This window comes from Pleurodeles waltl, chromosome 3_2 (assembly GCF_031143425.1).
Source record: "Pleurodeles waltl isolate 20211129_DDA chromosome 3_2, aPleWal1.hap1.20221129, whole genome shotgun sequence".
In the NCBI taxonomy this organism is placed as follows: Eukaryota; Metazoa; Chordata; class Amphibia; order Caudata; family Salamandridae; genus Pleurodeles; species Pleurodeles waltl.
This window is the reverse complement of record NC_090441.1, coordinates 127,704,941-127,724,339: the sequence shown is the minus strand read 5'-3', so window position 1 is coordinate 127,724,339 and position 19,399 is coordinate 127,704,941. Positions and strand designations below refer to the sequence as shown.

At 43.3% G+C, this 19,399-nt stretch overlaps 1 protein-coding gene across 1 annotated transcript in view; it reads right to left on the bottom strand.

Annotated features, from left to right (window-relative positions):
* The window catches only part of SMTNL2 (smoothelin like 2), a 302,171-nt gene that overhangs the window by 126,433 nt on the left and 156,339 nt on the right, over nt 1–19,399 (bottom strand). The window contains exon 2 of the mRNA XM_069226976.1: nt 3,817–3,904. Coding sequence (XP_069083077.1) covers nt 3,817–3,904 — 88 coding nt within the window. The remainder of the gene's footprint in view (nt 1–3,816; nt 3,905–19,399) is intronic.

Below are 19,399 nucleotides of genomic sequence, written 5' to 3'. Positions count from 1 at the left end.
CCCCCTCAACTTGGTTTCTGCATCCAGACCATCTCCTACATAATTCAATAAATCTAGGCAGTTTTACAAAGGATGTACATACTCCCATTTGTGAATGGTGCTCCCCTAAGTAGGAGCTTACAAGACAACACATCAGGTTAATAATCAAATATTCACTAACAAAAGCATTGTCCTCATTATATATAGCCATCATTTTCATCAACTACGGATTCTTTTATTCTAACAGTAGCTTCCCAGGGAAGTTACATTGTATTAAAGGCATTTCTGCTACAACATTAACTAATATTAATACTACTGGTTGCACTCTTCAAATGCTGCTCTCAACTTGAATTCTCATCTGACCTAGCAGGACTACTATTTCCATGGGCTGCATTACCTTTTCTTACCTGTCTAGCTTCTTGTGTCGCTCCTTTCTCTTAAGGAAATCAATACTATGTATTTTCCCCTCACGAAGTAACCTAAGTAGTGTCCTACATTTAACTTAATTACAAGAACTAAAGCCAAACATACATTAGACACTATGAGGGAAACTGTTCTAGACCTTAAACAGGACATTGTTCCTAATCCTTAAATTAGGATATATCTAAATCAGATTTAATATCCTCACAGACAGACACTGACTGAATACAATTGCAGTCTGTATGTGAGTGCCTATCATAAGCTAAGGAATATAAACATTACTATCTCAGCTTTGGGATGTTCAACCTCTAGACAATATTTGGGTGTAAACTGGACAAATTTGAGCAGAATGAAATGAAAATGTGCAGGACGTAGCTTGTTATAAATCATTAAATTTCACAGAGAAAACTAAATTCCCACAATTCAATTTTGATTTTGGCAAGGGCCATGTGAACGTCTCACTCTTAACTATTGCCCTCTCTACAATGTCGGATCTTTGTCAAATATGTTTGCTTGCCTTGACTTTAATATCTTGTGGCTTCGGTACAGAGTCAGGAATGCTATATTCAAACTAGGAAGATTGCGGTTTTCAAAACGACATGGCGATGGAAACAGGGTCTGCATTTTCTGTTTAGACCACCTTCTCTTGCCTGAGATGCTCATAATTTACATTCCATAAAACTACTGCAAAGAACTTACTTCCTTTATGTTTTTTTTTATTGAAAGCACCTTTTATGCATATATACATAGAATCTGAACCCCCCAACACCATTAGCGAAATGTCCCTGCGAAATGTATATGATAATGTCCACTCATTTTTAAGAGTAGATGATACACAATACACTTTAATATGAATAGAAAAAATAAATCAAATCCTGAATGCCACACAAAGAACCCTCTTCTAGAACCAAAATGAGATTAGCAAATGTCTCTGTAAAGAATACAATTAATAATTTGCAACATGTTTACGACAGTCCCACAACAAAATCCACCCAAGCATTCTGGTGTTCATCCACTGACTAGAGCACATGCAAAACATGGGAAAGTATGGGAAACAAAAAAGTACACACAACTTCCACAATCAGGAAACACCAGGGAGAACACTCAACTCACGTATAGAAACGAATGTGGAAGACTATAATGCCACCACCGATATGAAGGGTTTGTTCATCGGGGCATTCATCTGTAGTAGTTCAGGAGGTTCCTTTACCAATGACAATCGTTTCTATTGTGATTTAACTCAGTGTATTGGACTGAACTGAACTAGTCCTCAATGCATAAGGTGAATCTCAGTGGATTACCCATCAAAAGTACAAGCTGGCTTTCAATTGTTTCTCAGGCGTATTAGAAGATATTGAAATTGAACTCACTTTACAAAAATGGATTTGGCATATAGGTACAAATATGCTCTCTAAGTAGCTCTATATTCTGAAGATATCATTTGAGATAAACGTCTCATTTTAATTTTAGCTAAGCTTCAATTTACTTTTTCCAAGAAATACTAAGCATCCTGCCATCACAAATGGGTAATTTCTTCCTTATTGTTACTCATCTTATTTTACAATATTTTTCTGCAGGGCTACGTACAACGTTTATACTGCCTATTGCATTTAGGTATTGTAGAATGGTGGCTTACCCCTATGGAGCATGATCCTATAATGGAGAAATATGAAATATTGTTGGTAAAGGAGATATACCAAACTTGCGTGTAGAGGCTGTATTAAAAATAAAGCAAAGCACTGAAAGTATTTCTGATTTAGAAAAATCCTAGTGAAGAACTATGCCTCCAACACAGTAGTGGTGCATGCACTGATCCGCCTTTAATGGGTTTAACCGTTTATAGGTCCATAAGGGACTGGATCTTGTGACTTACCACAAACCTTTGGGTGCGGGACATCATATGGTACACACTGTTAGAGGCTCCCCACCTCATGCAGCTATTCACACCCTTATATGTAACCTATTATTCTAAATAGTTATTCCTAGACTATGGGCCCTATTTTGAGTTTGCAAGAAGAGAAAGCCCGTCCGCCAAACTGACGACAGGGTGGCTGCTGCTTACGCGGCGACCTCCCCACCGATGTCATTAAGAATTTCCCACTAGGTCAGCGGGTGGAAACCTGAGTTTGCAAAGCAGACAGCGAACATTGCGAGGGTGCTGGCCAGCGGGGCCCTTGCACTGCCCATGCAAAGTGCATGGACAGTGCACGGCCCCAGACCCGTTCTCTGCCAGCGTTTTCATGGCAGTGATATCGCCATGAAAAGGCTTGGGGAGAATGAGGTCGTAATGCCCAGGGCAGCGCTGCTTGCAGTGCTGCCCTGGTGGATTAGGACCACCACCACCAATCTCCAGACCACCAGGATCTCTGATCCTGACCGAGATGGCGGTTCCCCGATTGCCCGACCACCAGACTCGTAATGAGGCCCTGTATATAAAATCCCCGCTGATTGCAAATCAAATCCATTTTATTGAAGTCGAATTGTTTAAATTATAAAAACAAGAAACATTGATAATGAGAATGTAATTCATCCTGCCATAATGTATTTTGTCCTCTATGACATTTAGGATTTTATGGCAAATGCTCAACATAGAAGTAACTTGAATGCAGGAATTCATCCTTTTATGTTATGGTCTATTTCAAAAAGTTCCATTAAATAATGATCGATTTAAGATACCATTTTGCCAATCAAATCTTGTTAAATGAACCTTTCAAGAAGCTACTTCTAGGTTTAGCAATCAAATATGAGTTGTCAACCTTAACATTACATCAGAGTTGACTTAAATAAGCTTTTCTTATGCTTTAGATAAGAGACGGCATCTGTACGACAACTTAACCAATTTTGTATGGTAACACATTAACCTAAAGATATTGACATTAAGACATGCCCAGATCACACATCTGAAATGCACTCTATTAACTAACTGTAGTCTGTACCTGTCAGGTGTTTGCAACCAGGTAACAGAAACAGGGTAAGTCCTATTACTACCTGGTGCACTGCTGGGGGTCTCCTAACTAGGGTAAGGATGTCTGTACATGCACACTCTGTCGGTCTTTGCTCCGCCACAGGGCCTATATTGAGATGAGGGTTGACTATAGCTTGATGCCATGAAAAACTCATTGCGCAGTTACAGAAACACTTTCCGGCACCTTGCCAATTAAATAAATTGATTAATACCCAGAAGTGCATATGCCTATTTTGCTGGATCTAAGCGCCCTTCTCGAGGCATCCCTAGGTCGTTCTAATGACTGGACAGTGGACTTTGACAAGGCGCTTTCAACTGGAGGAGGTTGAGCCCAAGGTGCTTAAAGACTGGTGCTTGGTAACAAGGCACTTTGTGCATTTGCATACACCTCGTGTTCATTTCAGGTACAACTTCAAAACATTTCACATTTGTCCGATTTTGCAGCTACTTACTCGTTAAAGGCTGATGGCCATTTGCAATTACGGAGGAATTAGAAATTCTCTTGCTTTCCATTTCACTCTGTACGTCCTGTTCCAAACTCTGTCAAAGGAATTAGAGAGAAGAATTAAGAACAGCGACACTTAGTGCAAAGCATTAATAATCACATTTACTACATGAATGAGCCGATTATGTCAACTTTAATTGCTGCTGCGTTTCTGCTTAGTCGGCAGAAAATTCTTCATTCCTAACCTATGGGCTGGGCGCAGATTGAAATGCACATTCAGCCGATGGGGATCCGTTTAGGAACCGAATGTGTTCTCCAAGGGCTTGTTTGGGAGACTTTGAAGCGTTGGAGACTAGACAGGAGGATGAGAATATAAAATACAAATAAAGTGAGGGCTTGTTAGTTTGTATGCCTGTCTCTTCTGTGGTGCTCATGTGCACTTCCATTACTTTCTAAATATCTTACAGCCGGTCCACAAAGCCACGGTTGCTAAAGTCTGAAATCTACTCCCCGACGTTTGTTTTATCATAAATTAACAAGAGATATCAGGTGTTCTCTTCACAGGGCCAGATTATGGAACCAAAAGCAGCCCTGGCACAAGTGTCAAACCTGCCCCCCCCCCCCCCGTCCTTCCCTCGTGCAATCTCTCTCTTTCCATCCATTTTCTCTATCCTCTCTCTCTCGGATCGCTTTTTATCTACCTCACCCCTCCCTCCAGCCCTCCCTCTTTTGAAGCCTCCCCTTGGCTGCCGCTGTGGGAGTAATAGAGGTATCTGGAGCGACCCCAGGCTTTCAGAACCAGCCCCCAAGGGCTCCAGCCCACTGGGGAAACACCTTGCACGATAACAAACCTCCCTTCCACCTTCTGACATGTGGGGGCACCACGGACTCTGCCCAGTCCCAGCGGCTTTATTGGAATGCACCTCCCCTTTGTACCCAGATTCATTCGTTTGGAAATACATTTCATTGCTGTACAGAGAACAAACAAATCTTATTAAGCAACATTCCAATGATAAGGGGGATGGGTAGTTTCCATTTCCACACATCGGATTGCTGTGGCTGCTTGAGTGTGAGGTAGGGCGTCCAAACCCACTGAGGATAAGTTTGTGGTGGGAATTAGGGGTGGGGGGTCATGCCCATCAGGTTCCCCTGCAACAAATGTCTCTTGATGGAGGAAGATGGCCTTGGGCAGGCCACTTGCCACAAAGCCCCTGGATCAGGAGAGTGGACAGACACTGGACCATTGGAATAATAATCAAGATTGCTAAAATCTCATTAAAATATTATGACGACATAGCAAGACAATATTATTTACTTCCCCTGTAACATCCTTTTTTAGCGTTGAGCCTTTGATAACATACGCAGGCACATGCGTATCGCTAGTGAGACGCTGTTGTAGTTTGAAAAAGGCTTGGAGCCCGCCCGTTGCTTACCATTTGTTGGCTTGCTTGGCACTCTTATTTACGGTCTTCTAATTCGTCCACTTTAGGTTTGGCATAATTTCCGGTCGTGTCCGGGAGCATGGACCAAGCACTGATTGATAAAACATAATTAATGCCTTTCCGCTGCGATTGAGGTATTAATTCTCCCCCTCTGCTGCTTTGTCATTAGTGGGGTCCTCTCCCCTGTCCTTCCTTTCTTTCTTCATAGCGCCTCGAGGTGCTCCCCCTCCTGTGCGGTACCCTTGGTAGCGTGTTGTGGCCCCGTGTTCTGAGGGAACAAGGCAGCGCCTGTGATGGAACCCCACACCGCCTCTGCCTGCTGGCGGGGTGAGGGAATCTTTCTACCAGCTGCAGTGTGGTGCAAAAGCTCCTCACACACAGGGACCTGCTCTTAGCGGGAACTACAAATCCCATCCTGGCCAGGATTGGCTGGTGGTATTTTATGAGTCAACCTTACAAGAAATAGCAGCTAACTGCATGCCTGCCGAAGAATGAGCAGTACTCTAAGCACTATAATGGCTGTTTGCACCTTCACCGTGTCCAAAATCCACCTCTATTACAACTCTAGAGCAATAACAGCTGGGAGCTGCCTGGGTTCTTGCTCTTCAGTATGCTTGCACGTCCCATCACTTGACCTCTGACCGCCAGTTACTAGGACCAAAAGATATCATCTTCGTGTTTTAGGACCACTCTCTAGCGCCTTGGTGACCTTGAAGGTCCTTCTAGCACACAGTGGATGGTCCATTCTAACCCCCTCACGAGGAGCACAATTAGAATGTCACGATCAGTTTTTTCAATTCATTCAGGTTAATTTTCAACCTCTGTCAACAGGCTTTTGTTTCATTCAATTCATGCTGATTAATTTTCTACCTTGAGAAAATAAAATATTTTTATTAGTTTATAATAAACTATGAATATTCTGTCCTGCTGACAGTGTGCACCCAAGACATAAAAGATATACATGCCATAACTTTAGCATAATGAGTTGATTGGTTGATATTCAAGATTGAATGGGACAGCTCCTTCATCTCCGGTTTCGGTCTGCAGGTCACATGGCATTTGCGTTAGCAACTATTTCATAATTTACATATGTTAACACATGCTGTTTTTTGTATCTTTAACACACCTGTGCACTTATTGTAAAATCAACTTGTGTGTCCGTATAATACATGTATTTAAGGCTGAATTATCGATTGGGTTGGCACATCTAGGAGCATGCTGCACTATCGGCTTTTGATGTTGCCCGCTTTATTCGCTACCTGTGGTGTGGACAAAATATTTTGAATATCTTTTCTGTTTTTTTCTCCCGTTCACGGCGAGGTTGTTGGCTTGGAGTGTTCACGTGTGACGCTTGGGTCACGAGGCACTAATAAGCTTCAGGGTTCTGCGACGAGGAGCTTTGGTGTGGAGGTTCAAAGGTCACCCGTTTATGCCATGGTCTGTGCCCCCCATGCTGTCATCTGAAAAAAGTTCCGTTGTCCCATCCTCTGATTTTGGCTTCTTTGCATAGAATGGGACTTCCGTTAATCCTAAGAGTGCAAGGGTGTTTTGCACAGCGCTGTTCTGCGAAGCGCTTTTTATGTTCCCTTCAAGCAGATTGGTTTAGGTAATTGTACAGCCCTGTGCACATTCCCGTTGCAATTTTAGAGCTCATGGGGCGCTGTATGTATAACAAGTGGCACGGATGGCCGTTCACTCACTCCGTCTAGCGATCCATATGTACACAAATCACATAGTTCAACTCACCAACACAGTTACACAACACACCACACACATCCAATCCATACCACACAATTCCACATGCCACCAAATTCAACAGCACACCACACAATTCAACTCCACCTCATACCGCTCCGAAAGACAAAATACCATTCCACATAATATTAGTTCATGACACACAGCCCCACTCTGCATAATTCCAGTACACTCAATACCACATAATTACTATCCACATAATTCCACTGCACACCATGCCACATAATTCCACCACACAAATCAACTCCACACCATTCCACCACACACAATTTCACAATTAACAATTCCAATCCAAACCACATAATTCCACTCCACCCATCAACTCCAGACCAAAAAGCATGGATAAAAGAGGTTGTCATTTACAACGCCAATAGCTCTAACTCTTACAAATGTGAGACACATTGATCTTATCTGTCTTTTTGCCAGAAACCTCCTGGCTCTGCAGCTGAGAGTACCAATACCTGGGTACAAGAGTGACCCAGAGGCCGAAGCTGGATAAAGACACAATGACCTGAAATGTGGGAGTTGAGTATGTGAGAAGTAGAGGTTCACCTGTGGACACAAAATTTGGACAGTATCCCAAGTATGACATCTCCACATGTAGGACAGAGGAAGCCATCTTACCATCTAGAAGGGATGCAGTAACAAGGGTTGCTCGAGCCCAGATCTGCACGTATTGATGAGCAAGGAGTGGATATTGCCAAACTATGAACTTTTCGCTTGTCGGCAGAAAATATAGCAGGCTCCGTCTTCTACAACTCAACTTGACTCTACAACACCTGCTACAAAGCAGACAGACGCTTCTTACTAATCTCAGTGGTGTTGATATGCTGACGACTGTCTCTTTAAAAACCTGCACCTCCTCTGCAAATACTGGAAAATTGTGAGCTAGGTCCTAACCTCCCCAATATCTCTCAAACTCACCCCAAACACTAGTACATTTAGCCATGGTAGGAGATACAAGAGCCAAGTTACCTTTTCTAACTTTTCAAACAAATTCAGATCAATTTATCACTTTACTGACAAGTAGCCTGATGTTAAGTTAATGGATCATGAACGGTTGGGCTATAGAGATAAATAAAGCAATAACCAAAATCATCAATCGGAAGGCGTAAGTGGTAAGAGTCTCAGGACAGAGCTAAGACGACTCATGTTAAGCACTTGTTGAAAGACATCCATGACCGGTTAGGGAAGGCAGCTTTATGTGGAAAGGCTCTCCAGTTGCCTAGCTGAGCTCACAGATTCAAGAACAGGAGTTACATCTGGGAGTGATGATGCAAATCACTGTACAGGTGGAACACCTACAGGTGACTAGACAATGTGATATTAGAATTTATTATAAAATGACGGACATTTTTAGCTGAAACACTGGGATTACCGAAGACCCACAAACTGACTCGACCGTAAAATGTTATGCGATTAATCTGCTACAAGAACATGTTTAAGGTCTAACTCAAAGTATACATTTGGCTAAAGAACTACAGCAAACCCACAGAGAACTATAATTTAAATTGTGTAAAGGTCCAACTAAAATAAGGAAACCTTTGGTGAATTTAATAATTTACATTATTGTGAAGAAAACTGTTTACACTTTTATACGGTTTGAACGCTTTCAGCATAATCATACATTTTTGATTCGGCCTCATATCTTTATGAAAACTCCTCAGTGATGTACAGCGTCTACCACCGCAATTCCCAATGGGCAGGAGGAAACAATGGAAAAAAGAAATCCCTTACCCTTTCCGTTCCCGCCTCCTGCTGCTTTGCTCGGCATTCCTCTTCTGGCACCCCACCATTCACTGGGACACCGGCACAGACGCCTCAGCAATCCTGGTGCTGCTTTCATGCTAAAGATAGCATGAAAGCAGCACCAGGATTGGTCTGAGCGGCTCAGACTGCCGTTCTGTGCAGTGTCTCCAGCCCGGCTGTTCAACACAGCCGGGCTGGAGAAACCTAAGTGCGCATGTGTGTTTGGCCAGCACACTTCGGTGCACTCTCTCCTCCTCCCACCTCCTGCGGCCCAGCCCTGCCCCTCCCTGCACTGCTAGCTGATATAGCAGATGACAAATAAAATGATAGTGGAACTATCAGTCATTTTTCATCTCCTGGCTCTTGGCAGGGGGGGTGATGCTCCTCCGCCATTGCAGAGGAGCCGCCCCTGGAGATGCGCCAGTACATTTCAAACTTTTGACCATTGCGGTACAAAGCCTATTTCCATCGAGATGGAAAGTCGCAGATGGAAATGGAAAGAGGAGACATAGGAATGACTTAACATTCTTACTAAGAAGAAGAGTGAATCTTCAACCGCAATAGTAATTGACAAAATGACAAGACTTTTTGGTAAACTGGATAAACTGCTCACTTGATTATAGTGGTCTTCTGCTACTGTTTATACAGTCCAAGGCCAAGTTGGATTTCTAGGGGTTCCCCCGGGAGGGAAATGTCTCAGATTTGAGAGAACTTTGGGTCGTAATTTAGCTACAAAGTAATTAATAAAACAGTGATATTGTCATGAACTATTAATAATTGAGACAAAGGGACAATATTCAATTTGAAAAAGGTGAATACTTAACATTTATCATTCCTAGGAGTCTACATCTAGAAGACTATTTGCCTGAACTAAAGCTCGAAATGAGTCAAGGTTAAATGTTTATTAGACCTTTATCAGAAACTAGGGATAGCTGGCTGAGTCAATTACATCAAAATGACAGTTCTTCCTAAAATAATAGCTATTTTCCAATAACTTCCAATGTATATACCCAAGATATTTTCTTGATAAGTTGAAAGCCTGTATTAATAGAGATTTATCTGGATTGATATAAGTGGCTTGAATCGCCCACAATAAACTAACACGTAAATCTGAAGAGTCGGACATGGCAGATTAAAAAATAATAATAAAAAGAAAAAATACTATAGTGCGTATACAGTACACACCATTCAATGCCTATTGGTACCTCAGCAATGAGATATAACTGAATTTCACTATTTATCCAATATAATACAGACAAGTATCCTCAACAGTCTAGTTAAAAAAACATAAAAAAATCCAAAGTCTTAAAGAAAGAAAAAAAACGTAACTAAAATCTATCCGTGGCACAATCCATTTAGCGGTATCATTTAGCACGTGCTTAACATTTTTAGGTTTGCAAGATACACTGCAATGTAGGGGCAAGTTAGATTTTCCACTGCCTAAGGTCTATTTGATTTCTATCTTAAAGGATATATTGCTGCTAATCGGGGATGTTGTAGATAATTGTAGTCAGCTGACATCTTTTGACCAATCAAAACAACTACATAATACAATTATACTTTTTACAATATTTACAACTGAAGAAGATACAATATATAGAAACAAAATATATCTGACTATGTAGGTGCCCTTTCACATCATTAATTACTATTTATGATGCAGAATATACAAATATTATCAGAAGCTAAGTGACAGACTGTATAACAATAGTAGAATCATGAGGTAGAGTTGATAATTATATTTGGAGCGCCACCTTGGTGAGGGCTAAAACAACTTGTACTAATACCAAATATAAGTGTCAAACTATTTATAACAGTTCAACATACACCTTTCATCCTGAAACAACTATTAAACATGTATCCAAAATACACATTTTAATGCCCCCCATTCAGAGAAATGAATGCAGACCATGCACATATATTTTATGTACCTTGCTTTGGGAGGAGTTTTGTAACAAGGTTTCACTTTCTGTTTGGCTTCAATAAAATCCTCTACTATTAGTAAAACAGTCTTAAGAAGCCTCGAGCTCTTATTTTACAGTGGGAATAGCTAGACTGCCCTTTGCTAGATGATGGAAGGATGAAAACACATAAAAATACTAAAATGTAAACATTTATTTGATTGCCAAACTGCTAAATTGTGAAGAAAAAAAAATTGTACTAATTAATGAAATACTTCAAAGCATTGGAGGGACAATGATACATGTTATTAGCTCAAAATTGTCTTGCCCGATAAGATAATAAAGATAAAACATTTCTTTCTTTACTTTTTGCTACGCTGATTTATCTAATCATGCTGCTTATGATTTGTATTAACAACCAAAATGTTTAATAATGAGAGTTTTTGTTAACTGATTTAACTTTCTGATTATAATTTCTTATTAACATCACAATGCAAACATCACCCTTGTTTATGACAAATGAAAATTATGAGTGATGGTTAATATTCACAATTACCTATGATTAAGCTAGAACAATGAGTTGCACTCATACATTATTACATGTAATAAGTGATAATTTTTGATTGGGAGCAGATAGAAATTCCATGTTTGCTCTCTAAAGAATTGTAGTTGAAAATTCTCTTTAACTGTAAAGCACATTTTAAGGCACAATTCTGAAAAATTCCACTTTTAGAAAGTTGGTGTTTTTTTTCCTAACTATTTGGTGCCTGCATCCTGTTCACATCCCTAGGTGTAGTTGGCAGTTGGCTTTTATGTATTTCTCCTAAACAGGCACAGAACAGAGGAACTGGGTGTTGGCAGGATGAGTTGGTGGAACTGAGCACAGTTTCACTTGGACTTTAAAGACATTGCCTCAACACACAAATAACTTCACACCAGCCTGTTGTGACTGCATACAGGTTGAGGCCAGGGAATGGAGTCAGAAATTTCAAGACACTTCTGTGGAGGGAAAACTCCATAAGTTTCATCAACGTCAAAGCTGAGACCAGGTATGGAACGAGGACACTAAGAGGACTGTCCTGCTGCCTGAAGCCTGCCCTGTGCCCTCAGAGGACTGTCCTGCTGATTGAGACCGGCTTTTCTGCTTGGACCCAAGGCTACCTAAGTGACTCCAAGGGCTACTTGGATGGCCTCCCTTCAGAGACTCAGGGACATTAAAGGCTTCAAACATCTTAAACTTGCAACTGAACCCAGACAGACTATTTCCTAACCCTCCAAGTGGTGCCCCCCACCACCCCAAGGCCTAGACCATTGAAAACGGTGTTAAAGGTGCCCAGATAGCCCAAATCCAAAACTCGAGACTTAGATACAGTTTCAGTCAAAAAGTGCTCTGGGAACCAAGAGGAGGCTGGGACCTACCTGCTTGCCAAACTACTCAAGGTGCATCGCTGGTCGGCATGACTTTGCAGTAGCTCCCAGTACCTTCTTCTTTGCAGCATCAAATCCTGTTCAGCAGCTCCTGTCCAGAAGGATATCCGGCCTGGTGGAGCCCTCGTCAGCTATAGCCTGGAGCTTCATCCCACTGGAGATTTTTTATTTCCATAAAAGAAACTAACTTTGAACGTAGAAATCTTCACTGTGACTTCGTCCAAAGGCACCCAAAAATTACTCCTCTTACACCGACTGCCTTGCCCTGATGAACTTTACCCTCTCAGACATTTTTCTTCAAAACGTATTTTAAGTCCGGCGGTAAGCAGAGACCAGCTCCAATCCACTTCCTCTATCTGAACTGCACTTCATCGCGATCAGCCATAAATTTTGTCTTTGTCCCTTTCTCATGCAACTAGATGTCCGTGGTTGGCCCACTGATCTTTTATATATTATTTTTCACTTTAAAAATTCATAACAGGTTATACTGTTTGGATTTTTGTAATTTTGGTGTCAAATAATTTATGAAAACGTACTCTATTTTGCAAATTGATGTGGGATTTTTTTTCACTTTATTACTGTTTAATTGCTGCATAAACACTTTACACATTGAGTCTAGGTTAAGCCGGTCTGCTTTTGTGTAATCTACCAGAGAGTGCAACAAAGGTTAATTTAGTGACTTGTTGTGGTTCCCTCTGAGGAGGATTGTGACTTTTGCTTGAGCAGGATTCCACCCTCCTCAACCAACAACACAATTTCTCACAAAGCCATTTTTCTAATGAACTCAAATTTCCTATATAAAATGTGTAGCTAGGATTTAGGCCCTCATTACGAACATGGCTGGTTGGCCCGCCATGCCAGCATTGGCGGCTGAAACCGCCAGCCGGCATGGCGGGCTAACCCGCCATATTCTGAACATGGCGAGGGCCGCCATCGGCAACCCTCACTCACCGCCAGGCTTCCGCCGTCAGGCGGCCTGGCGGTGAGTGGAAACACTATCCGCCAGGGTAGCTGCGCTACCCTGCAGATAATGCTCCCATTTCCACCAGCCTTTTCCTGGCGGGTTCACCTGCCAGGGAAAGGCTGGCAGAGGGGGTTCCCCGGGGCATCCCTTGGGGCCCCTGCACTGCCCATGCACCCTGCATGGGCAGTGCAGGGGCCCCGGTGCAGTGCCCCGTCGCGCAGGTCACTGCCTGATTTTCAGGCAGTGATATGCGTGACGGGTGCAACTGCACCTGCCGCACAGAGGTATTGACACTGGCTCCATGTGGAGCCACAGTGAATGTCCCAGCCGGGCCTTTCTGTGAGCCGGTGGGCGGAAACAATAAGCCCACAGAAATGTTCATAATGTAGCCGGCGGGGTTCCGGGGTCGCTGGCAGTCAGTGTTTTGACCGCCAGCATGAACATGGCGGTTGTTACCGCCGTGTTCATAATGACCACCTTAGTGTCCAATTTTGGAGAGGAATCTGGATTAATACGTGGCCTTGGGTGATTTCTGACAGTTTGCAAAGTCCCGAAGCACCAGAGCACCATCGTTACCTGCAAGTTTAATGATGGCTTTGGAATTATTTATTAAATGTTTGTTGTTTTAAATACAAAATGCCTTTTGGACGTAGGCTATGGTTCGCCGTGGTTAAAAGGGTGAATGTATTTTTCTTCATAAGTCTGCTGGCCGTGAATATGGGCGCTCTGGAAACGGGTGCCCACGTGAGGGTCTGTTTATGAATTCCATTAGCTCCCGACTAGAAAAACGCTGTAATCAACTGGTTCCATTGGGAATCACAAACTCCGATTACCTTTTGAGTGGGTCCAAGCCGAACCTCCACAGAGGTCTTGCGTCTGAAGGAGAAAAAGCATTTGTAGGAAAGTTTACAATCAGTCCGACGCGTGCACCCCTAACTCAGCCGTGAGCGGTTAACTCGCTGAGCTATCTGACGGAAGAAAACCAAATAATGAGAAATGACTAATGGCTGAACCACACTAAGTAACGTAACGCTGACCAGACGCAAACTTGTAAAGTGCTGGCAACCAAGGACCAACAAAAACTAACTAGACTGAAAATACGACATTTACAATCTGCTCGGAGTGAATCAAAGCCTGGAGCGGTGACTCGGGTTTCACATCAGCCCGGTATCGGGGCAGTGGAAACACGTTTACCTCACTCCTTTGGATGCTGAGGATGGAAAGTTATAGTTTGGTAGATATTCATCGGAAAATCGCTGCTAAATTAGGGCCCTGGTTTAGCTCTCATGTCAAAGTGAGCGGATTTTGACGGATTTATGGCAACGCGCTTGATGAAAATGTCCACGGACAAGCAACATGTGCATTATGACCACAGAGCGCCTACGCGCAGCGCTATCATCCCGCAATCAGTTCTAATCCTAGTCTCGCCTTTCATTATACCACAAATAATGGGGCTACATAAATACACTATATTCATGCAAAACTCCCCACGCCCCCCCCCCACCCCCACACACAACCTACAGAAGTGACCGTGACAACAAAGCTCAGATCCCACGCAGCGCAGTGAAGCATCATGTGGCACGTGGGCTTCTGGTTAAATAACTCGCCCCGACGCCTCCATTAGCTTTTACTAGCTACAACACACTTCTTTGCCCCAGTTAACCCCCGGTGTTGAGCAGCTGAGGGGAGGGCACTTTAAACAAAAAGTCTGTGGCAGGTGGATGTGACCTTGGGTCGGTTTTGCTTTTTCCGCAGGCCCCACATCCGGGTGGCACATCTCAAAAGAAGCAAAGTGCAGGCGAAACGCCGCGCCACCCCGCACCCTCCTAGCGGCCCTCAGGGCGAGAACGGAGGGTGGTATTTAGATCAAGACAATTACACTGCCTGCCCAATGAGTGCGCCTTAAAAGGAAGTCTCCCGCAGGGAAGTGTGAGAGGGTAAGAAAGAGTGTGTGTGTATGAGACAGAGAGCAAGTGTGTCTGTGAGAGAGTGGGTGGGTGTGTGTGTGTGTGTGAGAGAGAGAGAGAGATAGGGTGACCAGGCGTCCCGGATTTGCCAGGACAGTCCCGCTTTTCTCCAGCTGTTCACCAGATTCCGGGAAATTTAGCTCATGTCCCGCCCGGTTTTTAAAGAGTGTCGCCTGAAAACGGTAAGAAGTGATTTTTTTGTTTTCTAAAGCAGAAATACAAAGCAGGTGTTACTGGAAAGCTATTTAACTAACAGGCATTATGCTGGCTTTAAAAGTGGCATTTGATTTGTGTTCTAGGCGCCTCTTCTGTAATTCTGTGGCGATGAGCGCTGTCATTCTTGGCGCTCGGTTGAAGAAAACTTGTTGTCCTTCTTCTATTTTTGTGAAATGTCCCGGGTTTTGGCTTTAAAATTCTGGTGACCCTAGTGAGCGAGAAAGTGTGTGAGGGAAAGCGTGTGTACGTGTGTATGAGAGAGAGTGTGTGTGTGTGTATGAGAGTGTGTGTGTGTGTGTGTGTGTGTGTGTGAGCGAGTGTGTGTGTGAGAGAGAGAAAGAGTGAGTGAGTGAGTGAGCGAATGTGTGTGTTGGGGGGGGGGGGGGGGGAGCGCGGAGGGGTGAGTGTTTGTGTGTGCGCACGCGGTAGCACCTGCCAACTGCAATGCCAGGAGGACCCGGTCTCCAAAGCAGCAGACAACATGGCCACGAGGACATCTGGCCCAGGCAACTAAACTAACCTGTACATCAATCAAGCAAACAAGATTTATAGAGCGCTGCTAACCACCCTCGAGGGAATCCAGGCGCATAGAAAGTAGAACGAAAGAAAGCAATGAGCACTGAGGTCTATGGCATCAGCGCAGTAGGGTGGGTGACCTTCTGGTCAAGGTCCCACACTCATGTAGGGAAAAACTAGAGAGAGAACAGATCAATGTCTTCAATCACTATAAACGTCTCTGATATAGAGTTAAAAAAAACAATCTATAGTAGCTGTAATAGAAGTAAAGCGCAAACACCAAAATCAGCTCCCACTTAAGGATTTTTGAAGCATCTGGCAAAATGTCCTTTTGCACTTTGGGCGCTCCCTTTCTTTTAGCAATAGCCACTTTTTTGAGGCTGTCTGTTGCAATCTGACAAATTCTTGTGGCCATTTTATGTGGCACCAGAGGACAGTTGTCACCAGTGGTCTTAATGCAGCAGCTGCCCTGATCGGAGAGTTGAAGGCCACTCACACAGGTCGTGGATGCTCCCACATGAAACCGGTTTCACACTTCCTAAAATGCACACGGTCATTTATAGGTGTCAGGTAAGACGGGCAGTCTATCATCAACAGAAGCTTTTCGAACTGCCAGGTGTGGACTCTACCCGGACCCACATATTGGAGAACACTCCACGTATCCCAACCACCAAAATATGTCACCTGGGAAAACAAAACACGTCTGTTCAGTTACACCCTGGCTCCTAGGACTTAAATGAGATCAAACCACATCTTCTTGAGTTAGAAATTAAATCTCCGTGGTTTATAGAACTTGATTTAAAACTACTCCAGACCCTTCATTGAACGGACTGGAATAAACTTGATGTAGAAGGAAGAATTGTACTAGAATCCGGCATCCCTGGTGCCACGGGTTCACCTGGTAGCCCTATCCTAAAGGACCCCACACCAGATGAGGACAATGTGCAGCTCGTGATGCTCTCGGATGGAGCTTCACCTGTCAATCATTTTTAAACGGGTTAATCACTTCCTACAATGGGCATTAAAGGATTTACAATGTAATGTTTCTTGCCAGACAAAGGCTCGGGCATGTTTTCATGGTAGGAACGCTGCCCTCCAGCAGACAATCCTTAAATTAAATGAGGGACAACCTTCTCTGACGTGGATGGGGGGTGGAACAGCTGCTGCATTACCCAGAAGAGTAACTGGTGCAGGTTCACCAATGCAGAAACATATTAGTCTGAAATTGACATAAATCGTGAACTAAACAGTGGTTTAATCACAGGAGTATTAACATTAACTATTTTCTATTCTAGCACCGTGCTTTTTTACATTTTAAATGAAATATCTGAGGAAGGCCTGAGCATTCTTTTATTTAGGCTTTCAAAGGCATGGGCAAATTGGGCTCTTGCCCTGGGCCCCAGCTTTTCTGACCCCCCCCCCCCCCCCTTGATAGAGCCAGCTCTGTCCTGAAGAGAGTCTTGCCCCAATTACCCTGAATCATTCAACACATTGTCTTAAATACTGTGTTCCTGTAATTTATATTCAATGTGGGTGATCTGTGGGAGTCTATTACAGACATTTTGCAGAGAAATATTGTGTTGATGTTTCATACAACATTCAGAAAAATGTATTTTAGGGCAAAATAGGGCCTCACATAGGAAAAATGGAAGTGGTTACCAACATTATTCGCAATAATATTAATGAACTGCTGTGTTATAGTATTGAAAGCACCCATCACTATCCCAGAGTACTACATGTAAACACATTTAGAAATTGGACCAATGTGCTTGTGCATGTCAGTGACCAGGGCATAAAGGAGCTGAAATTGGATTATAAATTAAAAAGTATTCAGAACAGGTAACGCCAAAGTATGTTATTCAGTCCCTTGACCCTCATATCTGGAGGTAGAAGGCAAGAAAAAGAAATAAACTAATGTCCTGGAGAATACACAAAAAGGATGATTATGAAAATTACAATGCCCCTGATTCAGACAATAATAATGGTATGGTTCCAATATTTTCTGCTTTGGTTCTGACCCCCTCAAAAATACAAAATATGTTCCATTGCCCCATCCCTAAAGAACAGAGTATCTGAGAACTAGTTATTAAGTTGTTCTACATGCCAATGTTAACCCTATTTTTAATCTCTCTTTTATTCAGCACCCTAATCTCACAGCTGCCCCGGTTTTAGATTCTGGCAAAAGTGGGATGGTCACTTGTGGATTAAAAGTTAAGGGGTAAGACGGTCAGTCTGAAGGTTAAGGGTTTGAGTCCTGGCATCTCCATGCTCATGTATTTGTTTGAATTGCAAATAGTTTAAAGGGTCAATAAAACAAGTAAAATGTGTTTAGAGTCTGTGGTCCAAAGAATGACATTAAGGGGGCATGGGTCTCCTGCCAGGGCAAGCTTTCAGATATGGTGGATCCTGTAAGAAACTAGCTTACTGGTTGAGAGGGTTGAGACCCTTCTCAAGCAGCAACCAAAGTTCCTGTAAGGTTAATTTGGGGTTGCATGTGACTTCACCCTATGTGTAACACTCTGGGTGCTTGGCACAAAGTAGTCAGTCTTAACATAGAGGCATTGTGTAAGTATTTATGCAGCACTTCAACAGCAATGAATCGAAAACATAACACAAGAAAAACCCTACACCAACATAGAAAAACAGAGTAAAATTTAATAACATTTTTGAACTCAGAATGTAAAAAATCCAAACAGTAGAACTGGAGATATGCAATTTTAAATAATTAGGTGAAAACAGCACTAACAAGCACAAAGCACCAATGGCGGTTATCTGGTCACGCCAGACTGGGACAAAGTCACAAGTTTAAGCCAACTGTGATGGTGTGTTCATGATGCAGGGACCCAGTTAGGCCCGCTGAACAAATCACCTTAAATCATGGCTTGTCGAGCGTTGAGATCCTGCACTGAGGATGAGCCACGAAGCGATGGTTCTGAGGAAGCTGTGGGGCTGAGATGTGGAGTCCTGCATCGTCACTGAGGATGCGGTTGATGAGGGGCTTGTGATGCAAGGTCCAACGCAGAGGATGGCTCGCAGAGCGGAGGTTTTGAAGAAGCTGCGGGGCTGCACTGTGAAGTCTAGCCTCATCCTCGAGGACACCATCGATGAGGGGCTTGTGATGGGAAGGCCTGCGTTAAAGATGCATTGTGTCAGTCGTTCCGCGATGCAAGGTCCTGCGTTGGGGAAGAGTCATTGCTGCAGCAAAGCAACTACGAGGTGAAGCATTACGCTGCGTTGGTTCTGCTCACAGTACCACAGCTGGGCTGGCGGAGCACCTTCAGGCCCACTTCCAAGGATACAGGTCCAGTGTGGTACAATTTGGGGGCAAGACTCACAGTAGACAGGATCCAACTTTTTTGAACCCAGCACCTAGACTCTTTTATGTCCCTAAAACTCTGATCAGGAGGCCAGCTGTCTAGCCCTTGGAGTCACTCTGGTGCTCCTGAGTTCAAGATGCAGCAGTCCTTCTTCCAGAGCCGCAAAACAGTACGGATTCTTCCACAGGTCCAGAGGTATACTGAAGAGTTGGGATTAAGGGCCCATTATTTATGCCTTTTGCCCAATTTGAAGTGGGAGAATGTTCTGAAGGTTTCCACCTCCAGAGGTGCTTGGAATTTCCAGCTTCTCTGCCATGGCACCAGCTTGTCTGGGG